Raw genomic sequence first — 14,499 nt, 5'->3', positions numbered from 1 at the left:
CTGCTTACCATCCGTCGCCAGCCGCCATCGTGCCAGTGTGCTACTGACACGTAGGCTAGTCGGCTAATCTATACGTTTCTAGTGAACAGTGAACTTGATTAATTCTTTGTCTTGACTCCTCTTATACAATAATGAGTGTAAAACCAGTAAAACGAAAAATTGATAGTGAGAACAGAATTTACAAAGAAAGTTGGGAGAGTGTTTACTTGATTGCTAACAATAATGGAAAGTTGCAGTGCTTAGTGTGCATGAATGTCGTTTCAGTGCCTAAAGAATATAATGTGAGACGACATTACACAACAGTGCATGAAAATAAGTAGATAGATAGATAGATAGATTTATTTAACTACTTTACAAAAAAAAATTGTTTGTAGCAAGTCAAAATTACAAAGTCAAAATAAGGAATATAAAAATTACAAGGTATATAAAATCACAAGGTATATAAAACAGAAATATAAAACACAACTTATAAATATGTATCACAAACAAGAATATAGATTAACAAAAAATATTTTGTGTCACGGTAAGCATTTCAGTAGATGTTCTGCAATGAGTCATATATTCTTCCGAGCAATAAAAGCAATGTTTCAACAGATACCTTTTTATTACTTTTTTGAAACTGTTACAGCTTAGCTGTTTAATATCTTTTGGTAAAATATTGTAGTAGTTATAATTAAGACAATTTTTATCTGAAAGACGCAATCTAGAGCGATTTGTTCGTAAATAGTGAGAGTATCGCGTATTGTGAACGTGAACATCAGACTGCTTTGTTAAATGGGACCTTTTTCTGTGAATTTCAGTCAGAACTTGATATATCAACAGAGTAGGTAGCGGCATAATTTTTAATTTGATGAAGAGAGGTCGGCAATGTTCCAGATAACTAACCCCTGCTAAAATCCGGATAGCTTTCTTTTGCATCCTGAAAATTTGAAGAGCATTTGTTGAATTGCCCCATAAGATTAATCCATAGCTTAGGTGTGAGTGAAATAAAGAAAAATATGTCACCTTCAATGTCTCAAAGTTGACAACCCTTGCTAGTTGACGAATAAGAAACAATGAACTAGACAGCTTCGCCTTTACTTGTGAAATATGAGCCGACCAGTTCAATCGATTGTCTATGGTTATTCCTAATAGTTTAGCAGTGTCTTTGTCATCTGGATCGCCATGTAAACCACTTGCAGATATAATCAAGTCCTGCGTTTTTTTCAGTATTGAGTTTTAGTTTGTTCGCAGCAAACCATGTGCTAGATTTATCAGAGACTTCCTCGTAAGCCATTTTTAAATCCTCATTTTTATTACCTGATATTATGTATGTCGTATCATCCGCAAATTGTACTGATTTGTACGGAGATATGAAATGAGGCAAATCGTTGACATATATAATGAATAAAAGAGGTCCCAAGACCGAACCTTGTGGGACTCCATGTTTTACGGGTCGAAAATCGGAGAGATAACCTTTAGACACTACAGCCTGGTGTCTACCACATAGGTACGAAGAGATAAGCTTAAGAGGGATACCTCTGATTCCATAATAGTTTAATTTGTGGAGCAAAATGTCATGTGAAACGCAGTCAAAAGCCTTCGACAAATCGCAGAGAGAAATTGCTATGCGATTGCCACGTTCAAGCCCCTCAATCACCTCGCTCACAATATTATATACCGCGTTTGTAGTAGAACGAGCACTTCTGAATCCATATTGCGAGTTGCTAAAATAACTTTTAGACTCAAAATAAGAATATAATTGTTGTTTGATCACCTTTTCAATCACTTTCCCGAATGTAGAAACAATGCTTATGGGTCTGTAATTGTCAGCTTTCGAGGAATCACCTTTTTTATAGATAGGTAGTACCTTTGAGTACTTTAGTGCTTCTGGAAATACTCCAGTTGATAAAATTAAGTTAATAAGATGAGTGAAAGGTGTTAAAACTATTTGGTAAGTTTCTTTTAAAATTTTGCTATTTATTTCGTGAACGTCCTTACAATTGGAATTATTAAGAGATTTAATTATTTGAGAGATCTCATCTTCCACAACGGGTCGGAAACAAAAGGACTTACTCGGGGAAGGATAGTTTCTGTAACTGAAGAGGATATCGTTATTAATAGTGGGAAGGGATGTAATTATATTCTCTGCGATTGTAATAAAAAATTGATTTATTTCGTCTGGAGATAGATCTGGTTGTACCGAACTGGATCTTGTATTGCCTCTTTCGAAGTTTAATATTTTCCAGCAGTCTCTAGGTTTATTATTGGAGTTAGTAATAAAACCAGAGTAAGCCGACTTTTTAGCATTTTGTAACTGCCGATTATATTCATATTTTTGTTGTTTATATAGTTTGAAAATATCGGGATCCTTAGTGACATCTGCAATGTGTTTAATGAGAGAAAGATTAGATCTGTAAGACCTTAATTCGTCATTAAACCATTGCACGGGTGTTATTTTAGCAGTTTGTCGTACTTTTTTTAATGGAAAAAACTTTAGTATTAAGTTGTTATAAGTTTCAGTTAAAAAGAACATCAAGACATCAGGATCGTTATTGGTGTCATAGAAAAAGTCCATCTTTGTACTAGCTAGTGCATATTTAAGCTTCTGCAAACCAGAAGAAGTAATAGACCGTTGAAGTGATTGATTAGTGTCAACAACTTTAAGATCAGAATCAATAGATATAAATTGTGCTCGATGGTCAGAGAAACAAGGTTCAAATACGCCCACCCTGTAGATATTTTCAGAAAAGTTAGTCATAATGTTATCGATGCAACTACTGGATTGAGATGTGATTCTAGTATAATCGTTTATCGTTATTTCTAGACCAAAAGACATTAACAGATTTTGAATATCATAAGAAGATTCAGATTTAATTTTAAAATTTATATTAAAATCCCCAAATATAATCAGTTTGTCTGCTTTGTTAAGTAAGAATGCTATAACATTCTCAAAATTCACCAAGAACAAGTCACAGTCACCATTACCTGATCTGTATACAGTTAAAACATTGGTTCTCATTGAAGGTATATAAATTGCACAAAACTCTGAAGTTTGCTCTACGTTATATTCATTTAGATTAAGAGAAGAATACATAAGATTTTCTTTTACATAAATTGCAACGCCACCTTGCTTCTTTTCAACCCTACAGAAAAAGTTAGCTAGTGAAAAGCCGGAGATGTTAATTAATTTTAGATTTTCTTCAGTTTGCCAGTGCTCTGAAAAACATATGACGTCATAGAACTTTTTATCCGCAAGAAAAGCATTGATCATATCGACTTTATTTGATATACACTGTAAATTAACATGAAACATGCTTACCGTGCCTTGTTGAATTAGGTTATTTTGAAAATTTGATGGAGGGTTAACGGTCGTTTCTTCATCCTTCATTTTATTTGAGTATGTGTTGGACGCTTCATAAAAAACCTGCTTACATAAGAGCCTACGGGCCATAGTTTTGGGTCCATCGCTAAACCAAAATGTTGTTCAAAAATTGAGACTTTAAAGGATGAATATATGTTGGGATGCTTAGCCGTTAAGGACGTACATATCACTTCTGGAAAGTGTTTTTCTAACATCTTCTTAAGATTATCTGCCGTTGTATGCTGGTTTACCCTAGTAACATGAAGATGACTAAATTTTGGGACACCACTGATTTCAGAGTTTTCATTATTGCCAATAACAATAGGTCCATTCCTTCTTTTATACCTAACAGTTTTCCATTCTTGCCCATTATTATTTGGAACTGGAACCGAATTTTTACTCTCAGTATTTATCAAATTCTCATCGTTTGTTAAATTAATGATATCTGAACATTTTGCCTCCGTTTGTATTCTTAAAATATCAGCTGATAATTGTTTATTATTTTCGATTAAGGAAACAACTTGTTTATTTTTATTGGTACTATTTTTAAATAGAGTTTTTGTTGGGGAACTCCTTTCTTTATCAACAACAAGACTTTCATTTACAGCAACATTTTTTGCGGGTGTAGTGTTTTCGTTTTTTGGATATATTTTACTGCTAGACTGTTTCGGTCGTTCAAAATTTGGGTCTCTGTTTGAATGGTTGATTGAATTCGTATTTTGTTTTGTAGATGGCGACTGATCAGCTATTTGCATATATTTAAATAAATCTAGTTGTTCCTTCAATAAATTTATCGTAATTTGTTGATTTGATATTATTGTTTCATTCTGATTAATAATTTTCTTTAAGTACCTTATTTCAGTTTGTCTCGGATCCTCATCGTCAGCCTCACTATCCAAGGTTTTGTTTGGTGGATCACTTAACCTCACACTCTCCTCACAGCATATAACTGTCTCATCATCGATATATTTGATCGATTTTAGTTGCTTCAGGCAGCCACTATGGGATAACGTTCCACAATTCGCACATAATAGACCACTTTGTGCAACTTTATAACACTTTTTACAACACTTAACTTCCGAGTCGTAAACACGACCGTTCTTCTGAGGCGCCATGTTTCTCGTTGCCGTTATAAGTATGCTACGTACACAAATGAAAGTCGGTGTGCCCTAGTTGCAGATTTGAAGAAAAAGCTTAAACAGCAAACTGGTATGTTCAGTATCAACAAATACGTTTCATCTGACACAACTGAACTGGAAGAGAAGTTTAAGGATCCAGAATTCTTAAGACAGTTAGCTTTTATAACAGATCTGACTAATCATCTTAACATGTTAAACTTGAGTCTTCAAGGAAGAAACCAGACGGTTTCAGATTTGATCGGAATGATAAACGGATTCCGGAATAAGCTGAACGTGTTTAAACGTGCTTTGGAAAAGAACAACCTGACACACTTCCCTAGCTGCCTGCAAATAGCAGAAGAATTCAACGGCGAGGAAAATATTGAGTTTTCATCCTGCATTTCACAAATTGAACAAGTTATTGATGAATTCAATACAAGATTTGAAGAAATTGAAAGTTTCAAAAGCAGTGTACTACTTTATAATAACCCTCTTGGAGCAGCCATTGATGATCAACCACCCAACTTACAGCTTGAGTTATGTGATCTTCAAGCAGACATGTTCCTAATCACCAGACAAGAAAAGGGACCTGAATTTTTCAAATTACTGTCAAAGGAGAAATTCCCAAACCTGCGAGATTTTGGACTGAAAATGACGTCAATGTTCGGAAGCACATATACATGTGAAAATGCCTTTTCCTCCATGAAATAGATAAAAAACAAAAACAGAAGCAACCTTACCGATTATTCCTTACGTCATCTTATGAGACTTTCTACAACTGAACTGGAGGTGGACATTTCTTCATTGGTGGATGAAGCCGATCGACCACAGTCCTCACACTAATTGGATACATCTTTTTCGTTGCTTTTGCAATGTTTGTCTTGATTATTGAAAAGTGTTATCAATAAATTTTCCGTTTATAAAAAAATGTAGTTGTTGAGCAATAAAAGAAATAATACTCTTTTTTTTTTAATTATTTTTATACCTCACTTTATTTTGTTATTACTTGTAACAAAATTATTATATGGCCCGCGACAACATCAAAGGTTTTAGTTTTGGCCCTTGAGGCATTGCAAGTTGGACACCCCTGTTCTAGTGGATATAGTGGACAGCCATGACCTACAGTTATATTCCTGCGTCAGTCTGGTATGCCCTATTCGGATACGATGTAGTACAACCTGGTTCCTTCGCTTTACTAAATTTTGGTGTTTTCGCTGATAGATCTGGGTTTACTTCATGCAATTTATTGTTTGGTAAGAGTTGTCATCTTCGTCACCATAAGTTCTTTGTGCACTCATTGATGAATTTTTTCATATCCGAGTGAGGAATTTGGTTCATTCTATCTTTGGATCTTTCCATTTAGGAGCTTCTTTGGCCATTTGATCAGCTACTTCATTTCCTGGTGTCCCCACATGGCATGGAATCCACACAATATGGACATTACATAATTTTATTATCAAATTTATCAAAAGCAGTTATTAGATGTATCCAACAGTGTCTTGGGAAAATCGTTACTTCTCTGGTCTATATGTAATGCTGATCCTAACACAGACTAAATCCTCCAATTTCGCATAAAAATATTTATTATTTCAACAAACGCATGGTTGTCAGTTGTAAACGTCGCAACCTGAGTTACCCACACTATTATTTTTATTTCTACTTAAAAAAACATTTTATGATCAGTGATTCAAATAGCCTAGTTGATTAAAAAAATCTTTTTCTCAATCTGCAACACTCAGGAAAAGTTAAAATGTATCTAAAACTTTACGACGCATGGTACCTAATGGTAACATAACGTTCTATTTTATGGTTTTATTTCTATACAATGTCATCAAAAGGACATAAAGAGTGAAAAGTACATGATTCCAACCCGTTTACATGCTATAAAAGATTTCAGAAGTTTTCAGTATGTGTCGTTCAAAAAGGAATGTAAATACAAGTACAAGTACGAGTAATACCTCTTTGAATTTATTCGATACAGAAATTTTATTGAAGTTTCGACCTTTAGGTTTACAAGAGGTAGTTTTAATTTTTTTAGATTTCTAGATTTTATCCCTATTTGCTTTGAATAAGTTCTGGTCTATAACATTGAATATTAAACTATATGGGGATAAAAAAAGCTGAATTTTTTTTCATCAGCATGATAATATCTTTATTTTTACCAATATAAAAAACTAATTTTACTTATCAAAAGTTGACCAGGATTAAAAATTATGTAATTGTGGTAACCATAGTTTTACTTAGGTTGTTAATTGTCAACTTGACAGTATTTATTAAGTTGTTTAAATTTAATACCCTAGGGTGTTATTTTTCAAAAATAACGCCCTAGGGAAATATCTTATATTTAACCGACTTTGAAAGCATGTCATTATTTGTCAAATAATGTTATACCAGTCAAACATTAAATATATTATGATTATGATACATGCAACAAACTAATATTTAGATATTATTTACTCATATATTTCAAATGTATTTTATTGTGTTCATGTTTTAATGAAATGGAAACCTACAAGAATAAGAATTACAGCGATTATTTTTTGATGATTTTAACTTCCAATCGTATAGTAAGATATTTGATCACGTGTTTAATTCTGTCGAATAAGATTTAAATTACACTGAGAATTATCTGCTGTAGAAAATTACAGATAGAATTTTTTTAAGTAGATTGTTTCTGTTTAATGGCAACCAGTTTCCTAGTTTTGACAACTGTCACATTTAAGGAAATATCCATAATATACGTATTAAAAAATAATCTTACGAATATCACACGACAGTAAGAATAAATAAGAAAATAATGCTTCATTTTTACTCAAATTTGTTGTCATTGGGCAATAGCCACTCGAGCCCGGTGGGCTCTCGTGTCTATTGCCAGACAACGAATTTTCGAAAAACTGTCGCATTATTTTCAATTTATTCTCACTCTCTTGTGATATTATACCCGATAATTTTTGATTATTTCATTCATAAGAGATTCTGACAAATAAAAAGCTACAGAAATCTAAATTAAACTGATGATTTTAGATAATTTCACGTCGTCAAGTATATTACGTCAGATGCCCTTCGTTGCTACGAAAAAATACATTGAGTGACATTAATGACAATTACTGTTTTAAAAATTATAAAAGTGATGACTTTCAACCGCCAAATTTTTATAAGAACTGTGTGTTTAATTGTACTAAATTGTACTTACATAAATAAATTACAATAAAATTTTGGTTTTGAACAGTTTTATTCATGAAATAATCGCAACAAATTGCACTCGATCTCTAAAATTAATATATAATTTTTGTCCTCGTGACACTTTGACATAATTTCACTAGCCTTTGGCTCGTGAAATTAAAACTGTCAAAGTGTCACTCGAGAAAAATTCAATAATTTTAGAGCTCTTGTGCAATTACTACTGATTATTTCATTCATAGGAGATTCTGACCAATAGAAAGCTACAGAAATCTAAATTAAGCTGATAATTTTTGATAATTGCTCGTCGTCAAGCATATTACGTCAGATGCCCTTTGTTGCTACGAAAAAATATATTCAGAGACATTAATGACAAATGTTTTAAAAATTATAAAATTAATGACTTTCAACCGTCAAATACATATTTTTAACACATGTGTGTTTAGTTGTACTAATTTGTACTTACATAAATAAATTACAATAAAATTTTGGTTTTGCACAGTTTTATTCATGAAATAATAGCAAAAAAATGCACTCGAACTCTAAAATTAATATAGAATTTTTGCCCTCGTGACACTTTGACATAATTTCACTCGCCTTCGGCTCGTGAAATTAAAACTGCCAAAGTGACACTAGGGAAAAATTCAATAATTTTAGAGCTCTTGTGCAATTACTACTGATAATTTCGCATCGTCAAGTATTTTACGTCAGACGCCCACCGTTGCTACGCAAAAATACTTTCATTGACATTAATGACAATTAATGTTTCACAACTTGTCACAAAGAACAACAAGAAGCAGGTTTAGCAAATAATCAGGCATAGATATTAATAAAATATTAGTTAAATGATTTAAAAAATCAGTTTTATTCATGAAAGAGTCTTACTGAATTATTACTCTCGAGTTCGAATTATCGATTTGTTATGCCGTCGTGACATTTCACTTTGACATAATTTCACTCCCCGTCGGGTCGGAATATAATTGAACTATAAGAAACAATTGAGCATGCATCGGAGGAGCTTGTTGAATATAAGATGATGAGATTGGTGCTATCAGTGAACAACAGATTGCAAAGTTGTGTGAAAAGAATGGTGCTACCATCAAATATTAACTGTGTTACTGTCACTGTTACTGTGTTAACCCAGACATCCTTATTTTTGTTATGAAGAACATAATCCATTTTGATGGATTCGACCGTTACTTGATGGAAGTTCAATTTATCTCACAATAAAACTCTGAAAACTTGAAAACTAGCCATTGAAAATTCAAAATCAATACTAAATCCAACAGAACAGAAATACCTTAATATTATGAACCCACAACCTCCTAAATTATACTCTTTTATTAAACTACACAAACCGGAACACCCAATAAGGCCTGTAGTTTCTTTTTATACAGCTCCGTCATATAAACTTTCAAAAAAACTGTCAGATATTATTACAGAATACACTAAATTTTCAGGTAAATTCACCGTAAAAAATACACTAGAACTAGTTAATAAAATACAACATTTTCAATTGCTCAACAACTACAGACTAATTTCATTTGACGTAAAAATCTTTTTCCTAATGTTCCTCCTACAGAAACTTTTGTTTTAGTTAAAAATCTTTTAGACCATAATAGTACAAATCCAATCATTAAATCTGAAATTTTACACCTCCTTGAAATTTGCATAAATCAAGACTATTTTTAATTCAATAATCAAATATACACAAACAACAGTGCAGGACTTATTATGGGTAATCCTCTAAGCCCATTACTATCAGATATATTTATGAACCAACTTGAAACAACAATTTCTAAACATCCCGTATTTAAACAGTTCTTATATTGGTGAAGATACGTAAATGATATACTACTATGCTTTACAGGAACTAATAGACAACTTGACCAATTTCTATCATACATTAATTCACTTCATAGTAATATTGAGTTCACAATAGAAACAGAACAGAATAATTCCATAAACTTTCTAGATGTAACGATTACCAGACTACACAACAAACATGAGTTCTCCGTATATCATAAACCTACCCATACTGACACAACTATACACAATTCATCATCCCATCCTACACAACACAAATTAGCAGCCTACCATAGCATGATACATAGACTGACAGAAATTCCCATGACAAAAAATAACTTCGAGATAGAACTAAACATCATTAAACAAACAGCAGTAAACAACGGATATAACGAACAAACAGTTAACAAAATTTTAAATCAAAAACTCCATAAGAAAGCCCTGAAATTAGTGTATCCACCACCACAGAAAGAACCCAGTACCTTCTGCTCTCTCACATATACTGACAAGATAACAACAAAAATAGCCAGATACATAAAAAAGAAAGGAATAATACCAGCTTTCAGAACTGACAACAACTTAAGTAAATATATTAAGAACAATATAAGCCGAAAGAGAAAGCAACTGCAGAGTGGTGTGTACAAACTAACTTGTGGTGACTGTCCGAAAACGTACATCGGTCAAACTGGCAGAACTTTTGACAAACGGATAGCAGAACACAAAAGGGCTTTCAACAATAGAAAAACAGACACTTCTACATACGCACTTCACCTTCTAGATCATAATCATTCTTTCAATGAAGAGTTTCAAATTCTGCATATCCAAAATAAAGGCCTTAAGCTATCTGTTTTAGAATCTATGGAAATTAATAAACAAAAATACAGATATAATTCTGAATGACCAACTCGAGACAAACAGCTCCCCACTCCTCAACGTCTTCAGTTGCAGACTTAAAAAGGCAAACACATTGTAAATTATATCACTTGAGAAAGGCACTCTGCCGAAACAGCTGTAGTCACATAGTTGTAAATAATAAATTTTGTGAAAGTATAGAAAACAAAAGTTTTCAGTGTTTTATTGTGAGATAATCCAGTTTATTTTGAATTTTCTAAATTTATACTAAAAAAATACTAACCAGAATTAAACTTTGGAATTATTGGTTGAAGAATAATACACTCTCACTTTTACAATACCGGATATAACCGCACATACACACAACGTACAGTGTAGCACGCAGAACACAGAAACTAATGATTCAATAATTTACAAACAAAAAAGCCTATAAACGAACTATAAATCCTAATATTTTCAATTTACCTAGAAGATAATGTACATGCCATATAGATATATCGCAATGTTGATATTTACGGTATATATTAAACAATGATAAACTATCCTGATAATTACCTGCATTTAATTTATAGAGCTTCTGACAGCGGTTTTATATTTACAACTATATTATTATTTAAAGATTAGCAATTATGAGAAACAGAAATATTGGAGATAAGATCTGATATTATATCGCATGATCGGTTATGTAGAGAAGTGCGTCATTATATAGTTTTTATTACTCTGTTAAAGGCATAGGCTGTTAGAGCCGACCGTGTTTAGTTAGTTTAGGGTTTCTTTTTTTATTTTATTTAGGACCAGTTGTTTGAACGCTAACCAAAAATGGAATCAATTGATCAACATCAAATATTTAATTACTGTCACCAACTGTCAATGTCAACTTTGGTTGGGTTGCTGAAAACATAATTGATTACAATTAGGTATAAGATTTATTAATCAATTATGGTAATAATTGTTATGTTAATTAATAATTAATAATTAATTAATCAATCAATTATGTTAATAATCATAATGATATTTAACATAATTGATTACAATCAACTAATTGACATACGAATGGGTGTTGTTATTTGATGGTTGTTAAGGGGACTTAATTATGATCAACTTCTTGATTAGCGTTCGAACAACCGGCCCTTACATTAATATGTTAGTTCAGAGAAATAAGGAAAAAAAATATCGTGTTGGTGACACATCCCCCTCCAGGCTGAAACCAAATTTTTCGAGTAATATGGTCATCTATAATAATAACCTATATGTTTCCTGCAGCCGATTTTGATGATATACATAGTTATAAACAAATGAAAATCAAAAAACAGTAAATTTTTGCTTTTTTCGTCTCTTACTAAAAAATTGGGCATTTTAAACAAATTTGAGAGTAAGAAACTCGTAAATCGTATAAAAAACTTCAATATGGCATTCGCTGAATATGTCCAACCTGATTGGTTGCTTAGAAAATTGCAAAATAAGTCATAAATATTGAGTTTTTATAAATATTCGTAACTTAGGTAAAAATTAACTTAGAATATTACGCGGAATGCCGAGACTTCTTGTACTTAAATTATATTTTAAATTTCAAAGCAATTGGTCAAATAGTTTAAAAGTTATTTAATTTATTTTTCCCAAATTCATTTTTTTTGCAACACTATAAGTCAGAAAATTATGAGGTTACAATAATACTTCGGACAGTTTGTGAAAGAAGGACATTTATACTATTACCTTAATTAAAAATAAATGACAAAAAATAATTATAGATATTGCAAGATAATTTTGCAAAAACATGTGAATTAAAAGAATGGGGGGGCTAACTTTGTCCCTAAATGTCCTAGAACAGTTGTTTTTCTTTCTAAATGTGTATAAAAATTCAGTCTTTCTAAATATGAAAAAATAATTTTTCTACGGGTAACGGTTAAAAAGTTATTCTAATTGTTTATAAGTAAGCAAAAAATGGGCATGTTTATGCAAAATAATTTTACACTGTTTAAAATTATTTTTTGTCATTTATTTTTAATTAAGGTAATAGTATAAATGTTCTTCTTTCACAAACTGTCCGAAGTATTATTGTAACCTCATAATTTTCTGACTTATAGTGTTGCAAAAAAAATGAATTTGGGAAAAATAAATTAAATATCTTTTAAACTATTTGACCAATTGCTTTGAAATTTAAAATATAATTTAAGTACAAGAAGTCTCGGCATTCCGCTTAATAAGAAGATTGTAAGTTAATTTTTACCTAAGTTACGAATATTTATAAAAACTCAATATTTATGACTTATTTTGCAATTTTCTAAGCAACCAATAAGGTTGGACATATTCAGCGAATGCCATATTGAAGTTTTTTATACGACTTATGAGTTTCTTACTCTCAAATTTGTTTAAAGTGCTTAACTTTTTGGTAATAGACGAAAAAAGCGATAATTTACCGTTTTTCGATCTTCATTTGTTTATAACTATGTATATCATGAAAATCGGCTGCAGGAAACATATAGGTTAATAATATAGATGTGCATACTACTCAAAAAATTTGGTTTCGGCCTGGAGGGGGATGTGTCACGAGAAAAACCTTATTTCTCTGGACTATGTATATGATAATCAAGAAACGCAATATTGTTGCATAATATATAGTCTATTTTTTAAACAACAAAGTTTTGTCACCAAAAAAGTAAACTGTGAGTACATTACTAATTTAATACAAATTAGTTAGATATAACCAAAAATTCAATACAACACATTCCAAAATCCTGTTTTGTGAACGGAGAATAAAAGTAAAACTACAGAGAATAGAAGTAAAAATAACTACAAAAATGGGTTACAAACGAAATGGGTGCTGAAGCCACAGGCAAAACCTATACAGACGATTTTGGTGTCTGTACACAGTAATAAGAATGGTTCACGTCAAATTAAATAAACGGCACATGAAAAATATCATCACAAGAATTATAAATGAAATAAACCACTGACCCTAAAATTACCTGATCTGTACTTAACAACATACCACCAACCTTTAGTTTTCTACCAACAACAATTAATTTGATTCTAAAATCCTACTTTGAAGAACGATACTTAAGAGTCAGATATGAAAATAAAGCAACTAAACTACGCATAATCAAATCAGGAGTCCCACAAGGGAGTGTAATAGGCCCAGTATTATACCTACTCCTCACGGCTGATCTGCCATGTACTGATGACACAGTCACCTCTACGTTTGAGAATGACACAGCTATATTAGCAGTAAACAAAAATCCTGAAATAGCAGCGACAATTTACTAAAAACCAGTCTCAACAATATAGCAACGTGGGCAAGAAAATGGCGAATTACAATAAATGAAAGCAAATCTGCACACATAACATTTACAATATACCATATTAAATCGCCAATCATCACATTTAAAAATGAACAAATACCTGAAATAGACAGCGTAAAATACACAAAGCATCAAAATTAACGAACCACCTTAAAAATGGGACATTTTTGACATGCCCGATTTTAGTAATTTTTTAATATGTTATAGCTTTATTCTTCAAGAATATCGACGTATTAATATTGTTGCAAACATATAAGTGTCATTGTATACCGGGTGTAATAATGGTAGTGTGTTTTTTCCTCACAGTTTGGAACACCCTGTGGAATATTCTAGCGTATATAAAAAAATTAAATTAGAACTTGACTGTAGCCTTAGGCTTTCTTAACATTTTGCTTTTTAACTAATTCGCTTATGTCGGATAATAAAAAAGTTAGGTACTTTAACAACTAGCAACGTTCTTGACAAACTTTAAGGGGTAATTCTGCATCAAAAATAATGACCGTTTAGTTTAGAAACATACGTCCGCAAATGCTTCGTTTCCGATATAAGGGATGTTGAATTTTTTCTTATAAACTGACGAGTTATTTATTGCTATAAAACTGGTTTGCAAACTGGTTGTATAAGATATGCAAATGAAATTTAGTAGGTTTTAAGAGGTAGTTATTGTGCATTTTTTGACATACAATTAAGAATTTTATATTCACCATTGGCGCGCATACGGGTCATACTACCCGGTCATATTACCCGTATGCACGCTAATGGTGAATATAAAATTCTTAATTGTATGCCAAGAAATGCGCAATAACTAATTCTTAAAACCTACCAAATTTAAATTGCATATCTCAACCGGTTTTAGAGCAATAAATAAATCGTCAGTTTGTAAGAAAAAATTCAACATCCC

At 31.8% G+C, this 14,499-nt stretch overlaps 3 protein-coding genes across 4 annotated transcripts in view; 1 reads left to right on the top strand and 2 right to left on the bottom strand.

Moving 5' to 3' along the window:
• Window positions 1-4,458, bottom strand: part of LOC126889671 (uncharacterized) — a 117,871-nt gene extending 113,413 nt beyond the window's left edge. The window contains exons 1-2 of the mRNA XM_050658195.1: window positions 4,196-4,458; window positions 1,850-3,449 (exon numbers count right to left, since the gene is read on the bottom strand). Of these exons, the coding sequence (XP_050514152.1) occupies window positions 1,850-3,449; window positions 4,196-4,458 (1,863 nt within the window). The remainder of the gene's footprint in view (window positions 1-1,849; window positions 3,450-4,195) is intronic.
• Window positions 1-14,499, bottom strand: part of LOC126882878 (sex peptide receptor) — a 1,311,932-nt gene that overhangs the window by 753,744 nt on the left and 543,689 nt on the right. Inside the window, exon 1 of one of the 2 annotated variants that reach the window (XM_050647973.1) lies at window positions 10,583-10,725. The exons of the other annotated variant lie outside the window; for it this stretch is intronic. The gene's annotated coding sequence lies outside the window, so the exon portion shown is untranslated. Of the gene's footprint in view, window positions 1-10,582; window positions 10,726-14,499 lie in introns of those variants that run through there. 2 annotated transcript variants of the gene reach the window in all.
• LOC126889667 (general transcription factor II-I repeat domain-containing protein 2A-like) lies at window positions 4,672-5,172 on the top strand. The gene has a single exon (XM_050658186.1). It carries the CDS (start codon window positions 4,672-4,674, stop codon window positions 5,170-5,172), a length of 501 nt encoding a protein of 166 aa, XP_050514143.1.

The sequence above is a fragment of the Diabrotica virgifera genome, chromosome 1 (genome assembly GCF_917563875.1).
Source record: "Diabrotica virgifera virgifera chromosome 1, PGI_DIABVI_V3a".
Lineage (NCBI taxonomy): Eukaryota > Metazoa > Arthropoda > Insecta > Coleoptera > Chrysomelidae > Diabrotica > Diabrotica virgifera.
Note: the sequence above shows the minus strand (reverse complement) of the source record. Positions and strands in the feature narration are given on the sequence as shown.

What these genes read in the sequence shown, in the direction of transcription:
- LOC126889667 (XM_050658186.1), top strand. Translation starts at nt 4,672, where the DNA reads ATGTTAAACTTGAGTCTTCAAGGAAGAAACCAGACGGTTTCAGATTTG.